Raw genomic sequence first — 19,901 nt, 5'->3', positions numbered from 1 at the left:
TTTGTTTCACCTTGTCCTTGATTTTTTATATATTTAATTTGATATTAAGAAAGTTGCCTATTCAGTTTTTCTGTTCTCTTGCAAAATTTGCTTTTTCTAACTTCACAAATCAATGTTTTTAATTTGTTGCCAAAGTAACCTATAAGGCAAGTCTGTTCAGTCAATAACTGAAGTCACTGGAAATTGTTCTCCAAGAAGAAGTTAGCTCAGCCGTCAAGGAAATCTGCCAAGGAGTGGTGAAATTTAACTTTTTTTTTGAGAAAGATTAGCCCTGAGCTAACATCTGCTGCCAATCCTCCTCTTTTTGCTGAGGAAGACCGGCCCTGAGCTGACATCCGTGCCCATCTTCCTCTACTTTATATGTGGGATGCCTACCACAGCATGGCTTATTGCCAAGCGGTGCCATGTCCTCACCTGGGATCCGAACCGAGAAACCCCGGGCTGCCGAATCGGAACGTGCGAGCTTAACCGCTGTGCCACTGGGCCCGCCCAGAAATTTAACGTTTTTATATTCCTCTGTCCCTAATATGGGCAGGACATAAGATCAAGATAAAACAAAAAAGAAAGTCAAAGAAAAAATATCTACTCTAAAGCATCTGAGAAATAAATTGTGCTTTTGATACCAAATAAAATGAGTTGAGGAAATGGAAATGGAGGGCTGGGGTGGACAGCTGAGGTGCTAGACAGGAAAGAGGGAAGTGCAGGAGGTGGCAGGTTATGGTTGCTATTCCTCAGGAGAAGAATTTAAAAGGTTAGTATGAACTGTTGCCAGAACAGTCAATAATCAAGAGGAAAGAATATACCTATGATAGAATTTCTATTTAGTTAATAGTATTCACATTTAAACAGAGAGCCATCTTTAATACTTAGTTGAACTTTCTATTATAAGTGGAAATATAAAGAATTTAATCAGAAAAAAAGCCTATGCTCACCTTATGAAAAGATGAATTTCTGCATTAGTGGGCTCCAGACACATCCATTGTCAACAATCATGTTGAAGGTCTAATGAACTTGGAGCACTGCCAGCTGTTTCTGACAGTGACACCAAGAAAAATGTGTGTCATTATCTTTCCTGAGCACTTTCAAACACTAATGTTCCATGAAACTCTCCGTGAATCTACCAGTTAATAATTTATCTAAAGATTTTTTAAGCTTTTCTTAAAATCCATTAGGGTAACAAAATCTTAACTACTTAGCATGTCAAATACCTCTTTGTCTTTACTTTTTCTTTGAAGCCTTAATAGCTGTATGATAAAATAGTTTGCCAAGGTTTGTCAGTAGCTGGATTCATAACTCTGATTTCAGAGGCTTTGAATAAACCCCCCTCCCCATGCCAGCCTTTATCTTTCCAGTTTGAAACATCCTGGGTTTTATTCTCTTTTTAAGGCATATAAAAGCATTCCCAGCTTGTTCTATTACTGTACAAAAAAGGTCAGAAGTTAAGACAGAGAGGTGTCTTAGAAATCCTGCTAAGGAAAAAGCACCAGGTTTGAGCAGAGTTCAAGGCTAGATCCACGTGACTGCATTGTGAGGCAAGTCTGCTGCCTGCTTGGCTGAAAGCAGTGACAACTAGCGTTAAGGTAGCTGGTCTGTGTACTGCCTGAAGACTTCAGTTCCCTTCCCGTTCCTTGTGGACTCTGGCGTATGATTCTTGGTATTTATTATCATGCCTTATAGATTGCATGAGGACCCAGGTATTTATGATTTCATTTTATTAGGTACAAGGGCAGCATAACATTACATAGCAATGTGCTAAATAAGCCTGACTCTTGTGTCAGTTTGGTCTTGAGCAAATCGCTTTGGACTCACTTGGATGGCTGCCAGTGTCTCATTTTGGAGAGGAGTCTACATGGGAGAGTGGAACCACATTTTGAATCAAAGATTCTGGGGTTCTAACCCTGGCTTCACCACTCGAACAAAAAAAGCAGTGTAATGTACACTGGAAAGCCCATAGGCATCGGAATCAGACAGCCCTGAGTTTGCATTCCCCTTTCTCGGTTGCTAGCTCTGACTTTAAACACAGTCCTTAACCTCTGACCCTTACTTTTTCTTCTCTGAAATTGCAACAGTAGTGCCTATGTCACTTACAAGTTTGTTGTGGTGTTTGAAAGAAATAATGTATGTTAATGTGCTTCAAAAAACAGGGCCCTCAGTAAATTACTGCTCTTGTTGCCGTTCTCTGAACCTCCTGTTTCTTCACTGTAGGAAACAAGTGAGGAGCTGCCATATCTGTTTCCTTTCAGCTCTCAATCTCCAAGACTTAAAATAATAATTTGACCCCTCCACATACATATAGCTGCTGTGATTTAGAAAATATATCTATTGTAGTAGGCTTCTAAGTCAGAAATAATAACATTTACTGAGCACTTCTGTGTTCTAGATGTTGTGCAAAGGGCCCTACATACATGATCTCCTCATTTGATACCCTCATTTAATCATCATAAGAAACTCTGAGATACAGGTATTATTACAATACCAGTTTTACAGAGGTACCGCATAAGACTTTGAGAAGTAACTTATCCAAGAGCGCACTGCTAATAAGTGACAAAGCCTGGTAAGTCTGACCCCACAGTGCATGCTCTTAACACTACTTGACAGAGGGCAGTGGGTTTGGGCAGAGGGAAAAGTGGGCTGCAGTGCAGTCACACCCACAACCTCAGCCAGTTGGAGGGGGAGCTCTGGAGCTGGGCTGGCCAAGCAAAGAAGTCCTAAGTTGGAGCAAGGGGCTGGTCCTTTACACTCCTGCATCAACCAGTCACTGGATTCAGGTTGCACCACGGAAACGGGGGTGTGCCCTGAGGAGAGGTGGTTCTCTCCGCCAACACTCAGCAGCTGAACGCCTGGGTAAGTCCTGAAGAAGAGGACCCGGACGGTGCTCCACAGCATGCTCTTCAGGACACCACTCCCCTTCCTGCAGAGACCTCCTAAAAACAGGGCTCTGATTCTGACCACCAAAGGGACAGATCCCATTTCTTCTCATTTGATGTGACCTGTTATGATACTTTACAAAAAATGTGGGTGTCAGACACATGGAACAGCTAGGAGAGTGAGTAGCGGTCACTGGACCTCACAGGGGACGTCCTCAAGCAGAGGCATCTGAACTGATGGGTAGGAAAGAAGGCGGCTGAGTATTTCCGGCAGAGGAGCCAGTTTGAGCACACCCACGAGAGAAACAACAGCATCCTGTTCTCAAACTTGTATAGAAAGTGCCTTTAGCCAACCCAAATGGTGCCCTTGTGCAAATTTTTACAAGGCACTTAAGTGAAAGCTTACATTCGTATGTTATTACACCATCTGTACATAATTTGACACCCTGGCACACAGCATTTCAGTGTCGAGGCATGGCTAAGGCTAGAGCTGTTACAAGGGTTACAAAGTGCCAAGCGTGTCAACCCTCTGTCCCCGTGCCCTGGCGCTCACTGTGTCGCCCAGGATTCCAACACCGGAGCCTTCTCTCAGCCAAGGCCTTAACACCCCTGGGGAGTAGCCATCTGCCATCCATTATGTCAAATGATTTTCTAAACGTTTCTGAGCCTTGAGTTTTTGCATCTGCAAAATGGGGATAATGGTAACTAACTCTGGATTGTCGCAGGGGCTACACTGCGTATGAAATGCTCCATCTTCCATATGTAGAGGTTTATTAAAGGATACTTGGGCTGGGGAAACAAGGACGAAAGATCTAAATACAGGGTAGACCAGAGGAAGGCGGGGCTATCTGTAAACACAAAACAGTCTAAACAGAGTTTTAAACTCATTTATACTAGTCTCTCCCCGGGTTTTGGCAATATGGCTGCTACACACTTCACGTCTTAAACCAGGTCGCGGTGACGGTGTCCTGGTACCCTCTCGGACGGCGCAGGCTGAAGTCCGCAGGCACACCAGTTGCCAAGGCAACTCGTCGCTCCTGCACGTAGCGGCCGGCCGAGCAGCTCCGTCACGCCGACACGCCGTCACGCGCCCTCGCGCTTCCCCGCCTCCGGGAGCGCGGCGGCGCTGGCCACTGGCTGGAAGCCGCGGTCTCACTATCCTCACTCCATCCGCGGAGCCAATGGTTGGCACGGCCTGGGATTCGTACGCACGAGTCACACGATGCCGGCAACCGCAAGGGCCAATCACAGCGCCGAGGAGGCGGGGCGGGGAGCCCTCTCAAGCCAATAACGGCAGGAGGAGGCAGCCTCGCTCCCTGGGCCCCACCCACGACCTGGGAGAGGCAGGTTCCGAGGCTGCAGCCCTTTGCCCGCAGTCCCGGCGCCATCGTCCAGGTGAGGGGGCCGGAAGGGAGCCTCGCGGGCGAGGAAGCGGCGGCGGAGGGCTCGGGACCAATGCCCCGCAAGGTTGAGGGGAGTGGAGTCGGGCGTGGATGAGCGCTCAGAGCCGGACGAGGGCCCCGGTACCCGATGTGAGGGCGGCGGTGGAGGGAGAAACGGGTGAAAAGCGTGTGCAATCCTTAAGTGATGGAACTGGGCTGAGGCATGTTTCTTACCTTTAAGAGTTTACTGTCATCGGGAGACAAGACGTGTTAGAAGACAGTTACAGCAAAGTGTGATAGAGTGATGCAAGTTTTACAAAAACAGAAGCACAACTGGGGCATAAGATCTGTTGTGTATGTGCGGTGAGACTACGTAGTGAGGTTGGGAAGGGCGTCTTAGAGGAGGTTACTGAAGGATGAATAGGAGTTGGATAGGACATTGCTGGCTGTGGAATGCTGTTTCTGTGGGCAGAGAGAAATGAAGCCGCAGGAGGAATGAGAGGTCAGATTTTGTAAGAATATGAAGTGTAGGATGGCGAGAATGTGAGAGAGGAAGAAGGGAGAGGCCTGGCAGGGCCTGTTGTGCATCACTGAAGGCCTTGGTCTTTATCCGTAGGGGAGGCACGCCCCTGAACTTCGGGGCTTTTAAGAGGAGAGTTAACTCTGCTTTTTAAATAGATTCTGGCCTTGTGTCGTAGAGATAGGGTTTAAGAAGGGCACGCTTGGAGACCTGGCATCTCCAGCAAATGAGGGACCCAGTGTGATCCGGGCTTAACTAAGGTAAGGGGCCCAAGGGCCCACACTGGCTGACAGTACTTAGACAGCTGAACTTTAGGATTTCTCAGAAAATCCATAAATAACTACATTTCTTTTTTCTGGGGATGTCGTCTTTCTGCTCTATCTAGAGCAGGCTTCCCGTCAATCAAGTTGCCTAAGGATGAGAAAAGGAGAAAAAAAATCGCTCTTTATTTCCCCTCCTCTCTGCTTTTTAATTCCTGTTTTGTGCTTTTGTTCGGTTGGTGGCAATGTATCCATTCTCCTCCCTTATGTGTGGAGAGTAAACTCCTGAACATTAATTAATCCAAGTGTCTCTAAATTGAGTAGAGTTGGAAGACTTCACCCAGGCAGTAGCGATGGGAGGGACTTAGAACCTTCTTCTGTCTGAGATGTCGAAGTAGGTGATGGTGCAGTTCCCCAAGCTAGGGATTAACGGAGGGAAAGTATTTGGGTGCAGGGAGCAGTTGCTGAATCTTGGGAGGTGTTGGACTGGACCTGCCTCTGAGCTGTCTGATCCGAGATGGCGAGTACACTTAGGGATCATCAGAATCTGGAGTTTAGGGGAGAGGGCTAGAAATAGAGCTTGCGGATAATATCAGCAGATTTTAAAAACAGGAAGTAGTTAAGATCACCCAAGGTAATCTAGACTAGCCAGAAAGGAGTAAGGAAAACATCATGGGAAACTTCCCAGCCTCAATTCTCGAGTCTTCTTTCTCATCTCCTGCTTGAATCTTTGGATCTGATGTTCCTTCCGCCCAAACCATCTCTGTATCCCCCTGCCCCACCCTGCTTTACTCTCTTAATTTGGTCTCCTCCCCCTTGTGCTCTGCATCTCAGTTTCGATGATATCTTTCTGTAGGAACTCTTTCCTGGACCTCTGTGCTCATGGCATTCTGTAAATCCAGGTCTTGATGTTTCTGCTCACATACCTTTCTGATAGTCCGGTGCCTTCTTCATGTTCCTTCCTAGATTTTACATTTTGTGAAGTCGGAGGTGAGAGCAGCAGCTGGCACAGTGCTGCACATCACTGCACAAATTAAATCTTAGTGTAACATGTGAATCCCAAGAACCAAGGAAGGAGAGTATTTTGAGGAGAGAAGTGTCAAATCTTCCTGATTGTTAAATAAACTCCAAAGAAGGCTCATTGGATTTGGCAGTTAGGAGAGACCCTTAGTGATTTTAGCAAGTAAATTCAGTGTGGTGATGAGACTAGAAAGCAGGCTAGCTGCTGGAGAGTAAATGGGAAACGTGAACACAGACAGCCTGTATGGATCACTCTTTCAGGAGGCTTGGGTAAACTGGACGAATTATTCCCCTCTCGCTGTAATATTTATTGTGTGCTTTATTAATTAGATAGCATAACATAATGGATGAGAGCACAGGCTCCCCCACATAGCATTTTTATAATTTGGGAAAGTTGCTTAATCTTTTTAAACCTCGGTTTTTCATTTATAAAATGGGGATAATAAAAGTCCTTACCTCCCGAGGGTGTGGTAAGGATTAAAGTCTAATAGAGAGAGCCTGTAGCCCTCTTACAACTCAGTTCCTGGCATATGGAAAGTGCTCAGTAATTGTTAGCTTCTTGTGGCTGCTATTTGTCAGATCCTATGGTAAGGACTTCACAAGATTATTTCTTGGACTCATTAGAACTATTGTTATTCTTTTTTTTCAGCTTCAGTGAGGTATAATTGACAAAATTGTAGGATATTTAAAGTGTACATTGTGATGATTTGATGCACGTATACATTGTGAAAAGATTCTCACTATCTAGTTACTGTTGTTGTTTTTTTACAGTTTTGCAGATGATCAGAGAGGTGATGTGACTTGCTCAAGGTCACACAGCTAGTAAGTGGTACTGGTTAAACATTGTTGAATTTGGCAATGAACCTCATGAGGATTGCAACAACTTTTATTTTCCAATTTAGAATATCATTGAGGGCATCTTGATGTGAGTGTGAAACTAGATTACAAGTAGTTGAGTGTGTTGTGTGAGTCAGAATCAAGCAGTGGGAGGCTTTATGTTGACCTCCTTTGAGAGAGACGTTGGTTAGCGCAAAGCAAGAAATGGGACAGTGGCTTGGGGGAGAGGCGATAAAGGTTGGGAAAGCTTTTCTCAAGAAAGGAGGACTTGAGTATGTTTTTAAACTTGAGGGAATGGCCTCAGTGAAGAGGGAAATTCAAAAGATGAGAAAGGGTTAAGTGACGGACAAGTTCTTGATGAGGTAGGTAAGAACACAAGACTGGTCAGTCTCAAAGGAGAGGGTGAATAAACAAAGGGAAATTTTGAGGTTGGGAGGGCCCAGGATGTCACACTATAGTCTCCATGGTGTAAGTCATTTGAGAATGAGGACAAAAGAGTAAGGATGCAAAATGAATTCAGAGACCTGTGGAAGTTGGCTAAGCTTCCCGACATCCTCTAAGAGGAATGGGATAAGGTCAATTTGGGAGTGGAGGAGCAGACTGGAGCATTTTAAGCACTATTGAGAGCACTTCTGAGGCTTAAAGTATTTGTTTTTAGAGTGGTCCATCATCGTTCATAAATTAGAAACAGCACTGAACATTTTTAGGCAAGTAACAATCTTCATAAGTTTCTCTATTTTTTGATTTGGTGGCCTATTAAGCTTATTTATTACAGAAGCAAAACATGGTCGTGAAAAAAATTAAAATTGTAAGAAGGTACTAAATGGAAAGTAAAGTTTTCCTCCTCTCCTCCGTAGCACCCCCGGCTGTGTGTGCACGTGAGGACGCACACACTCCCTACTTCCTCTTGGTCACTTTTCCTGAAGGGCACTGCTCTAGATCATTCCCTGGGTCTCCTGTACATTTTCTTTGTGTGTCTCTGTATGTGCATATGCATGAAAGTGCATGGATAAAAGGCGTACCTTGGGGCCGGCCCCGTGGCCAAGTGGTTAAGTTTGAGCACTCCGCTTCCACCGCCCAGGATCTCGGATCCTGGGCGCGGACATGGCGCCATTCATCAGGCGTCCCACATGCCACAGCTAGAAGAACCCACAACTAGAATGTGCAACTATGTACTGGGGGAATTTGGGGAGAAAAAGCAGAAAAGAAAAAAAACAGATTGGCGACAGTTGTTAGCTCAGGTGCCAATCTTTAAAGAAAAAAAAATGCATAACCTTTTCACAAAAATGTAGGTGTGGCTCTTATCCATATTATTCTGCAACTTGCTGTTTCACTTAACACTGTAGCTTAGCCATCTTTCTACGTAGGGTGTACATCTTCCTCGATCTTTAAGTGGCTGTAGAATTGTCTCTGGAAGGAGTTAACAGAATTGATTTAACTCACTTCTTGTTGATGGACTTATTTATGTTTTGTTTTTCTTTTTCCTCTCTGTTTTTGCGATTATTAGCAATGCATCCTTCTGTCCTAGTGTGCCTGTCTGTACACTTGAGTGAGAAAATTGCTGAGTCAAAGGGTGTATTCATTTTGAATTGTGATAGATACTGACTTTTTCCTCAAAGGTATATTAATTTCCCCATCAACAATGTACAGTGATGCCTGTTGCTGCAGATTGTTCCCCTTATCATTCCTGGGTACCGGGCACTATGAAACTTAAAAGATTTTCTCTTTAGGGTGCATTTCCTTATTTGAGTCATGTTTGTTTAGTTAGTATTCACATTAATTTTTCTGTGAACCACTTGTGCATGGCCTTGGTCATTTTTTTATTGGCTTTCTAGTCTTTTTTCTAAAACACACTTCAGTCCCCTTTGTTATATTATAGGTATTGGAAATATTTTCCAGTTTTTCATTTGATCTTTGCCTTTATAATTGTTTTTTTGTTCCGCAATCAGAAGTATTTAATTTTTATGTAGTCCTATTTGATGGGCTTTTTCTTTATAGATTCTTTGGGTTTTAAGTGACACTTTTAAACTCCAGTATTGCTCACTAAAATCACAAGTTTTTCCCTGGAGACCACACCGAAAAGTCTCTTTAAAGATGGCTTGAAATTCTTTATTCACTGTTGTTCTTTTAGATCCTGCTCCTCGAAGTTAACATGTGGCTTTTAAATCAATATGTACAAGTGGAGGTGGTCATGACATCCGGTAGACTGGTTTTTTTAAACTATATGGTTAGAACCTGAGAAATGGGTGCTTCTTTAGAAATTATTATTTTTTAAATTATCAAAAGATGCATTTTTAAAGTTGCTTTCTTGGAATTTTATTGTTTAGCTTGCTTTATTGCTTATTTATGCATGTATTTATTTATTTATGTTTACAGAATTATAAGGTCGTCTGCAGAGATTTGAAAAATGGCAGCAAATGAAAGTGCCAGCATCTTTAGTTCAGCGTCCTTGGCTGTCGAGTATGTAGACTCGCTTTTACCTGAGAATCCTCTGCAAGAACCATTTAAAAATGCTTGGAACTCTATGTTGAATAATTACACAAAGTTCCAGATTGCAACATGGGGATCTCTGATAGTTCATGAGGCCCTTTATTTCTTGTTCTGTTTACCTGGACTTTTGTTTCAGTTTATACCTTACATGAAAAAGTACAAAATTCAAAAGGTGAGTATGATGGACTTGCCATGGCATGTTATCATTAGTGTTGTTAAAGATTTTAAAAGTACATGTAACTTTGCTTTGAGAGAGTCTAGAGCAGGGCTCTCCAACAGACATAGAATGAAGCCACATGTATAATTGTAAATTTTCTAGTAGAATACATTAAAAAGAAATAGAGACATTAATTTTAATAATATATTTTATTTAACACAATAAATCTAAACTATTATCATTTCAACAAGTAATGAGAATTAAAAAGTACTTAGTGAGATATTTTATCTTATTCTCATAATAAATCTTTGAAATCCAGTGTCTATTTGACACTAATTTTAGCCCGTCTCGGTTTAGACTAGGCACATTTAAAGTGTTCAATAGCTACTTGTTGCCAGTTGCTACCATATTGGACAGCACAGCCCTAGATCATTATTGATGATATTTCAAGGATAATTTGTTAAATTATGCTTTAAGTAGATGTAAAGTTTATCTAATTTGAGTTTATAGATTTTCGTTTTTAAACTAGCTGGAATGCAAAGTTGGGATTTGTGGGTATTATTTTGCAATTGACTCCAACCCCTGATGTCTCAGCCCCTAATTATATGTTAATATTCTAAGATCTTGCTCAGGGCTGTTAAAGTTTTATTTTTTCCCTAAATAGAAGGTGGTAGTTGAGCAGCATTCCTGTCGTCCCAAATAAAGAGGCGATGATGCTCCTAGTTTCTAGGTGTTTGCTTCAGTGCGCTAAATGTTTGTTGAGAGCCCACTATGCATGACAAGGTGTTGAGATTTGCAGATGCCTCTTCTCCGTGTGAAACAGGGAGAATAGTGAACTCTACTAATGTGTAGACTGATGAGCTTGACACAATTCCCAGGAAAGAATCTGGACTAGCTTATTAGAGAGAGATGATTTATCAGCACTTGGTAAACCCGTGGTAGTTTCTAATGCTTACTGTTTACTTTTTAAAAAGTCATGCCAAGCTAAAACTCAGGGGCACACAGTCTTGGTAGAAAGTAGGCATGTTGAGAGTGTTCATCTGTGGAGAGTAATTTGCGCTCACTGAGTGTCCTTCCATTGGCAGTCAGTGCACATGCTCTTTCATCATTTATGAGCTTCATTGCCTCTCCCAGTGAGTCTCACTTGAAGCAAGTCTTGACACTGATCCCTTGTGGGAATCGTGCAGGGGGTCAGGTGACCGGACTCCAAGCCAAAGCAGGGGGGAAGAACTAAGGGAAACGGGGCAGGGAATAACAAGGGATGTGGCCCAACAGAGAGGATCCTGTTACCCTAAATTAAGGACGCAGAAGTTCCAAAATGCTTTTTTATAAGAGGGCCTGCCTTGAAAGGCAGAATTCAGTTTCGATGTCTAAGTTCTCTTGCATGTTTGGGGAGATTCTGGCTGCCAGGTGTCCCCCATTGATTTGTCTATAAGGCTGATTTGTTGTGTGGCTGGCTAGGCCGACGTGTCTGTGTCCTTCTGCCCTCTGCAGCGGGCTCGTTGGTCAGAGGTGGTAACCTTTCCATAGAGAGGACGACCTTTTTCAGTCAAGGTTGTACGAGTGACTTTAAAATAAATTGTGGCAAAAGAAAGGACAGGCAATCATCTAGTTGGTTACAACTAATTATTTTTATAAACAGAGATTGAAAAGCTGGGTGGTGTGGCTTCAAGTCTACTCAGCATGCCTTCCTTTGAGTTTCACAGCCATTTAAGTTCCTGCTTTGAGCTTTTTTGATACTAAAATAAATTGTGATGGTAAATCAGTACAAGTTTTAACAACATAACGGAGTTTAAAAAGAAGGAAAAAAAATCAGTGCAAGTTAGATACAGGTTTATGCATTTTGAAGGCAGATACCCTGAAACATTGGGGGCCCAGGAAGAAGTTGTTGGGTGATGAGACAGCGCTGAAGGCTTTCTGCTTTCAAACAGAATGCACTCCGTCACAGTGCGCATGCTTGGCAGTGAGGGGGAAATGTACAGGAATGAAGTGATAAAGTAGACCTTGCAGGATCTGTTTTTAAAAGTCATACATCTTAGTAATTCTCTAGGAATTTTCCTCAAGGACACATGTACTAAACACATTCTTTCTTAAGTCTGTGGCCCTAATAATGGTATTCCTTCAACTTAGGATGCAGTTGTGAATAAAGTAAAATATGATGAGCTCTGATATTCCACTGCGTATGAGTTTTTAATTAACTATCTTTTAAACCACTTTATGTACACTTGAAACAGTATAGCATATGATTTTATTAGTTATAGTTGATGAACGCTGTGTTAGTTTCTGCAGCTACACGGGTGTCAGATTCTAGCTAGGAAATTTAAAAGTCTGTTAAACACAGTTTCTATGGGAAACAATGCCACTGCCAGCCCAAGCCAGAATCCTCGATTTGTTTTGTCTCCACTCGTGGACTGGAAGTTTGGAGGAATGAGGTCAGCTAACGCTCAGAGTAAAAATAGAAAGACAGACATATGGGGCTGGGCCCGATGGCGCAGTGGTTAACTTCGCACATTCTTTTCAGCGGCGCGGGGTTTGCCGGTTCGGTTCCTGGGTGAGGACATGGCACCGCTTGGCAAGCCATGCTGTGGTAGACGTCCCACATATAAAGTAGTGGAAGATGGGCACGGATGTTAGCTCAGGGCCAGTCTTTCAGCAAAAAGAGGATTGGCAGCAGATGTTAGCTCAGGGCTAATCTTCCTCAAAAAAAAAAGGAAACAAATATAAATTGCCTTGTCTAATCGCCTCATTTTATTGTGGAGGAAACTGAGTTGTGAGCACCAGGGAGCTAGTTAACTGGTGAGTGGAGGCCCAGGGATTAGGGCCCAGCTCTAGACTGATTCTCAGTTCATTGCTTTCCCTTTTTCTGTCAGGGAGGATAGCTCTCTTACAGAATTTCAAGAATAGACGTGGATCAGAGAACCTAGGCTTTAGATAGTCCACGACCTAATAATTGCCTGTGTGATCCTGGGCAAGGTAGTTGACCTTGGGCTTCTGCTGATGCGCACTCGTTCCCGTACTTGGGATATTATGGTTCAGTTATAAGAATTTCGTTGGCAGATTTCTGAATTTTTAAGTAAGCACATTTAAAACAAAGCAATAACTACTATTTATTATCACCATCTTTTTGTAAAACCAAAAGTACTTTTTCTTATCTAAGTGCAGCCTTTAAATTGAATAAATTTAGTTCTTTTGTATATGGCTTGCTAAGCAAGTTGATATCCTGATGAGGTTTTATGAACGGCTTGCTATGTGGATTTCACCTTTCTCATTTTGGCTTTAATCTGTGAGCTTCATCACCTGTGGGCAATAGCTCTCCATTCTTTGGGAACCGCTGGACACATCTCTGAAGTTCTCGCTCAGAGAATGTATAATTCTGTCATTGTGTACAAACACGAATGCACTTATTTCTGGGCGTGAGTACTGCTGAATGGCAGGAAACGTCCCGCCTGTGTCGAAAGCCTCCAGCGCTGCGTGTGCTACTGCTGCCACAGCTGGGCGAACCCAACTGTCATCTCAGCATAACACATTTCTTCTCCCCTGGAATTCCTGGTGGAAGAAGTGAATGATCTGTGGGCAGCAAAGACGGCAGAGTTGCTCGTTCTGTAGTGTGTGCTCCCGGATTTGTGTTTTAACAATTTCTCCAGCTTTTTAAAGTAGTGATGGTCATTGTCAAGAATTTAGAAAGGGAGGGTGCGATTCCTGGGCCTTAGTTACTGTAATGTTGTAACTGTAATACAGAATTCACATGAAATAGGATTAAATATTAGCATCAAGAATTCTAATAGAATTAAGGTCTCAAATAAACTTGAGAAAAAAATTAGGAATTCACTTCTAGTTGTGAGGGTAGACTACTGATCAGAGGCTAACCCTCAATATTGTGATTTTTCTCCACAGGATAAACCAGAAACTTGGGAAAACCAGTGGAAGTGTTTTAAAGTACTTCTCTTTAATCACTTTTTTATCCAGTTTCCTTTGATTTGTGGAACTTATTATTTTACAGAATATTTCAATATTCCTTATGATTGGGAAAGAATGCCAAGATGGTATGTAGATAAAGATTGGATTTTTATACTTAGTCATGGTTCATTACCCAGTTAAAATATACTTAATATTTATGTCGTCTTTCTTCATTTGGTTAATGTTTGTTTGTTCTACACTTTAGAAGTAAATAAAATGTAGAAAAGTAAGCCATAGCAGAAACTTAAAATGTTTCCGTTTTTATATCTTTCTGTATTTTAATGTAATATTTTATTGCAAGGTGAGTTTCTTGCATCAGAAGTTTTCCACAGCATCCTTTATGTAATTGTATACAGATGCACATGCTCATTCTAAGAAAAAATGTTACATTTTGAGTCTAAAGTGAATGAAAAAAATGAGAGAATAGTTTGAGGTTTATAAATATTGTGTCCATATACATACAAATATATATTATCTGAGCACATTTGTATTCAAATAATATTTGTATTAAAATATCTGTTCCTGATATAACCTGAATATACCAATATAGAGATATATATCTTTTCTATGTAGTGGATATTCAACAAAGCGTTTCTATGTATGTGTGCGGTTGTATATTAAATATTTTTGCCCATTGCTCTTAGGTCCTTCTCTTTGGTGGAAAAAAGTGATGATTTTATCATTGTTAATCTTAGTTCAAGTCTTTCATCAATATTACTCTTTTCCCAGAACTCTTGGTTCTTGTTTCTTAGCTCTGATTTTATACCTGTGAATTTCATAAAAAATGAATTAGAATTGGTATAGTGGTCAATCTCTTTAACCATTCTTAAGGTGGTATTGTATAGCCACTGTATCTAGCAGTTTTGAGAATATGTTGATTAATATATCCATTTAGGTCAAGCTAGTAAGTGGATATTTGGTTTTATGTAATGTCTCAAATGGTGATCCCAAGTAAAAGTTTAGATGTTTAAGTAAAAGTTAGTTTATACCCATTACAGTGTTTTCATCTTAAAGGTATATGCTTTTGGCAAGATGCTTTGGCTGTGCGGTGATTGAGGACACCTGGCACTATTTCCTGCATAGGCTCTTACACCACAAAAGAATATATAAATATATTCATAAAGTTCATCACGAATTTCAGGTATGTTAGAATTATATTTAATACGTTTTTTTTCTATTAGAGGCAAAATGTTGTTATTTTTATCTCCAGGAGACAAATTCTTTAAATTTGTCAGTGATGTTTCTTTCTTTTTCCTTTGTCAAGATTGTTAAAACAACACACACACACATACCCCCAAAGCCAGTTCTACACCTTTTCTTCAGTATCTTAATTTCATGGTAGATTGAGATCTGAAAGAAAAATGTTCCCTGAAGTAGTTCCGACTCTCATCGTTGTGGCCTGACCTCTCTCCTGACACAGTTGGATACCTGGCAGTTCGATCGAGGCTATAGTGATATTGGAGTCATTTAAATAGGACCCCAAAACAATGAGCTTTAATCTTTAGACTTCTAAAACAGTTCCTGACTTAGTTTTAACACATTTCTCCCACATTGCTGACTGCCACAAAAACAGTGGTTTGTATCTGAGCTCCTTTGATGAGCTTAGTCAGACTGGTGATGTCAGTGTGTCCCCGTTGATCCTGATGGTGTGGTATGCTCAACCAAGCGTCCCTTTCTCGGCAGAACAAGTTCAGATGCATCAACCGAAATTAGAGTTCAAGTCAGTTGTTTAATGCCTTTGTCTTAAACCATCAAAGACAGTTATCAAGATTTTATTGAGGACGTCCTAGAACCTGAACGTTTGGTAGGAAAAAGATACTTTTATTGAGAATTAACTGTTTATATTTATGTAGCTAGTTAGAGATATGCTATCATTACATAGAGAAACAATATAATTTTATAAAACTATATGCATAAATAAATTAGAATATTTGTATTAGCCAGAGTTCTCTAGAGAAACACAAAGAATAAGAGAGACACATACAGATTTGTTTTAAGGAATTGGCTCCTGTGATTGTGAGGGCTGGCAAGCCCAAAATCTGTAGGGCAGACCACAGGCTGGAAATTCAGGTGAGCGTTGCTGTTACAGTCTTGGATCTGAATGTCACAGGGCAGCAGGCTTGAAACTCAGGTGTGCAGGTCTCTATGTTGCAATCTTGAGAATCCCTTCTTCCTTGGGAGGTGTCAGTGTTTGCTTTAAGGCCTTCCGCTGATTGGGTGAAGCCCACCTGCATTATGGAGGGTAATCTGTACTCAGAGTCTGCTGATTTAAAATGGTAATCACACGTAAAAACTACCTTCGCAGCAACACGTAGACTGCTGTTTGAACAAGCAATTGGGCACCAGAAGCTAGCCAAGCGGACACATAAAATTAACCATCAGAATATGTTAAGCAATTCTTATCTATTTTAGGCTCCATTTGGAATGGAAGCTGAATATGCACATCCTCTGGAAACCCTAATTCTTGGAACTGGATTTTTCATTGGAATCTTGCTTTTATGTGATCATGTAATTCTTCTTTGGGCCTGGGTGACTGTGCGGTTGATAGAAACTATTGATGTCCATAGGTGAGTTATGGTTTCTATTCAGGTGTAAGGTATCATAAAATATCTTTATTTCATGGTTATAAATTATCTTTCTTTTTTTGTTTATTTTGATTTTTTAATTGAGATATAATGGATATAAAATAGTAGTTTTAGATGTACAACATAATGATTTGATATATGTATATATTGCAAAATGATCACCACAGTAAGTTAACACCCATCACTACATAGAATTACAAAAAATTTGTTTCTTCTGATGTGAACTTTTAAGATGATCTCTCTTAGCAACTTTCAAATATAATACAGTATTGTTAGCTGTAATCACTAGGCTTCACTTTACGTCTCCGTGACTTATTTTTCTGATATCTGGAAGTTTGTCCCTTTTGACCACCCCTCACCCATTTTGCCCAATGATTTGATAATCATTATCATAGACTATCTTTTTTTCTAAGTAGATTAATAGGAGAAGTTAACCTTTTTAATGTTGTTATTTTTAAGAAAACAAGAGAACGTGATCATCGGATAAAAGTTCAAATAATGGAATTTTTTTTTACATCCCTGTCTATGGCTATTGTCGTTTTTATAGTGAGAACATCTGCATATATTATTTGGGCAAATGAAGTAAGATTTTGATAGCTACTGCAAAACCGCCCTTCAGAAGGATCCCTCTTGACATTTCCAGCGGGAATATATTAGAACACTTTCCCCCTCCCCAAACCCTTCCCAACCTGGGTACCACAGTCTTTGTAATCTTTGTCGGGAAGAGGGCAAAGGGCTTGCAGCCTTGTGATCTGCATTTCTCCAGGGATTCATGAGGCTGAGCATCTGTTTGTGTGCTTATTGCCCAATAGTATTTTTTCCTTCTTTGAATTACCTTTTTATATCCTGTGCCTATTTTTCTGTTAGGTTATATGTTTTGTAACCTATTGGTCTCCTGTAAGCTTTATTTGTTGCGTATGCGTAAACGTTTTCTCTCTGTCATTTGAATTTTAACTTTTGGTAGTTCTTTTATAATACTGAAGTTTTTAATTTTCATGTTGTGAAAACTATCAGTCGTTTTCTTTATGGCTTTCGGGTTTCATTCCTTGCGTGGGTCTTCCTGAAGCATTGTTCAAATGAAAATATTTTTGTGGTTTCCTTAAAAATCTGTTTGATACTGTAAGTCAGGACCAGCAATTACTTTATCCTTCTGTAATGAACCTAACCCCAGCTCTTGAAAAGAATATTGAAACAGTCAGCCTTCACTGAGTAAGGATGTTTTGATTCTCTCCTGCCCTGCACTGATGCAACCACTGCTTGTGATAGTGCGTATCTCACGTGCTTCCTTTCTGTGGATTGGAACGCATTTTGTGGTAAATTATTTCTGTTTAATGCCTTTTAAATGCCTAATATTCCTAATTTTCCATTATTTTAAAATTATTATATATTCATTGCATTTTGCCTTGGGACTTATTAGTATACCTGTAAAAGCAGAACATCAAATCCTAAGAACTGTTTTAAACCACTTAAGTAGCAAAATTAATGCTTCTAGTCTTCGGCAGAGAATATCCTTCTGCAGATAAGTTGTAAATGATGTCTCCTTCATTCTTTCTGTCCTTCCATTGTTCTTTTCTCCCTCCATGCCTCCCAGTCTCCTAAAGGGAGAGCAGCATTGGGGTGATTCTGACTGGTGTAATTGTGGATATCAGATTTTGTTTGTAATTAGAAATAAAGGAGGAAACTCTAGGAGAAGTTGCTACCCAGTGATTCACAGGTTTAACCTTCTTAATGCTTGACACTAATTTCATATAACTTTTCCTAAAAGACATATGTGGTATTATGGACATTACTAACTATGGTGAGAAAGCTCCTCTAGAACAGAAAAGAAAAATAATTCTCAAAAATCTGGATCTAAAGATTCATTACTGTAAGCCTTCTCTTTCATCCCCTGGTGTATAATACTAATTTCTGTAGATCTTTTAAGTTTTTAAAAATTTCTTACAGTGATTTCTATAATATGCACTATTTTCTGTGAGTTTTTGGTTTTTGTAAACATGTCAGAAATAAAATGACTTAAGTGAGGTGAAATGTTATTTGGATTAGTTAATGAGCATGTGACTGTCACTAAAGTGTTGATTATTAGAGGTGCATTTATTTCCTTCTTAAGCTTTACCATTTTTCTTTCAGTGGGTACGATATTCCTCTCAACCCTTTAAATCTCATCCCTTTCTACGCCGGTTCTCGGCATCACGATTTCCACCACATGAACTTCGTCGGAAACTATGCTTCAACATTTACCTGGTGGGATAGAATTTTTGGAACAGACGCTCAATTTGTTGCCTACTATGAAAAGATGAAGAAGGTTGAGAAAAAGACCGAATGAATATCTCATATAAACCTTCCTGAAGATACATGTTTTCCTGGATTAAAGCTAGTAGCTAACATTGCTTCTGGGGAGCAGAAATAAACATGTGTCTTGGCTGCTAAGTGATAAAAAGAACATTAACAACCTCTAATTATCTTCCTAGTGGGAACTTTTTCTACTTTACATACAAGTTCTGTATGTGTAGAAATAAGTAAATATGTATTTAAGGATAATTTTCATGAGGGAATTTTAAAGGCCATCTTGCTAACCTCACAAAAGGTATTAGGTCATGGAAGAAGTATTCATGTCTTTTCCCTCAGTGATACCATGGGCCCAAAGTTGGAATTGCTCTTTAAATCTTTTAAATAGATAGTGGCCATTTCAGAAACTCTTAATAGTAATGTTGGCCTCATATTGAACTTTAAACATTTTTTAGAATTTTCCTAAAAGTCAAAATATCATGGGTTGAACCACATCAATTAATACAGCACGAGGGAGCCTGTCCAGAGGAATAGCCAGCACTGAGAATTTCCACTCTTGTCTGGAGCTGACCAGTTTGGGGTGATTCTCTTTCTTTCAGAAGTCCTTTTTGATTGCAATGTGCTACTGGTGTCTAATTAATTAGAAATTAAGGCATTTCTGAATTGATGTAAGTGGAATATTTTAATCTAAAAGTTTTCAGGTTACTTGAATATTTTTTAAAAATTGAGCTTTATTTCTGCTATTTACCCTTTCATTTTTGTATATCAAGTTATTATACTTAAAACTGTTATCTTGAAACTTTGTGAACCAACTTGCTGTATTTGCACTTTGAGCTATTGAAATAAATGTGATTTTTTTGTCCAATTATGTGGTTTCCACTTCTGAACATCAGCTGTCACCTTTTCTTATATTCTTATAAGGAAAAGTACAGAAATCACTAAATTAAGTTTCCTAATAAAAGGAATAGTTCTGTTTTTTTAAGTGCTTCATTTGCTAAACTCTTGGCGGTTTCAACATGTATTTATTGGGCTGGCCATTGTGGGAAATTCCATTGACCTGTAAAGCAGAAGATGTTGAAGTAGCTCTTTTCTCTGCTTAAAAAAAAGTGCATGTTTTCTGTGCAGATGGATGAATAGAGCTTACCTTTTTAGGGCTGGTTGTATCTCAAGTATCTAGATTCTAACTCAAATCAAGAGTTGATCATTCTAATTTAATATATGGTAGTACCAAATTGTTATTTTTTTCAAAATATGGAGCCGTTTTTTGTTCAGTTTCTTTCCCTTTTTTTGAAAATGTATAGAGTAAGGAGGTTCAAATAAGGATTTAGAAAATTACAGCAGAATATTTTGCTAGGCTGTGTTTTCTGACTTGAATCTGGCTCACCAGGCCTTTGTCATTCTCCCATCCCACCCTCCCCCAACCCGTGTGTACTTGGGAGTGGGGAGGGGTGTAATGAATTTGATAGCTCTTAATTCTCAAACAGTGATTTGGGGCCTGTGCTTAAAATTGTGCTGTTTAATCATAAGATATCTATAGGAA

General features: G+C 40.1%; 1 protein-coding gene across 5 annotated transcripts; it reads left to right on the top strand.

Moving 5' to 3' along the window:
• Nucleotides 1-3,944: 3,944 nt before the first annotated feature.
• On the top strand, nt 3,945-19,337 carry MSMO1 (methylsterol monooxygenase 1). 5 transcript variants are annotated; one of them, XM_005607741.4, is made up of 6 exons: nt 3,945-4,262; nt 9,263-9,548; nt 13,428-13,576; nt 14,505-14,631; nt 15,903-16,057; nt 18,203-19,337. In XM_005607741.4, the coding sequence occupies exons 2-6, from the start codon at nt 9,294-9,296 to the stop codon at nt 18,396-18,398; spliced, it is 882 nt and encodes a 293-aa protein (XP_005607798.1). In that variant the 5' UTR covers nt 3,945-4,262; nt 9,263-9,293; the 3' UTR covers nt 18,399-19,337. The 5 variants fall into 5 exon arrangements, with proteins under 5 accessions (XP_005607798.1, XP_001499719.1, XP_005607799.1 ...); XM_001499669.7 differs by having other exon boundaries at nt 4,182-4,470; XM_005607742.4 differs by having other exon boundaries at nt 4,186-4,390.
• The last annotated feature ends 564 nt before the right edge of the window (nt 19,338-19,901 follow it).

This window comes from Equus caballus, chromosome 2, assembly GCF_041296265.1.
Source record: "Equus caballus isolate H_3958 breed thoroughbred chromosome 2, TB-T2T, whole genome shotgun sequence".
In the NCBI taxonomy this organism is placed as follows: Eukaryota; Metazoa; Chordata; class Mammalia; order Perissodactyla; family Equidae; genus Equus; species Equus caballus.
The sequence above is the reverse complement of the archived record's forward strand: the minus strand, read 5'-3'. Positions and strand labels throughout refer to the sequence as shown.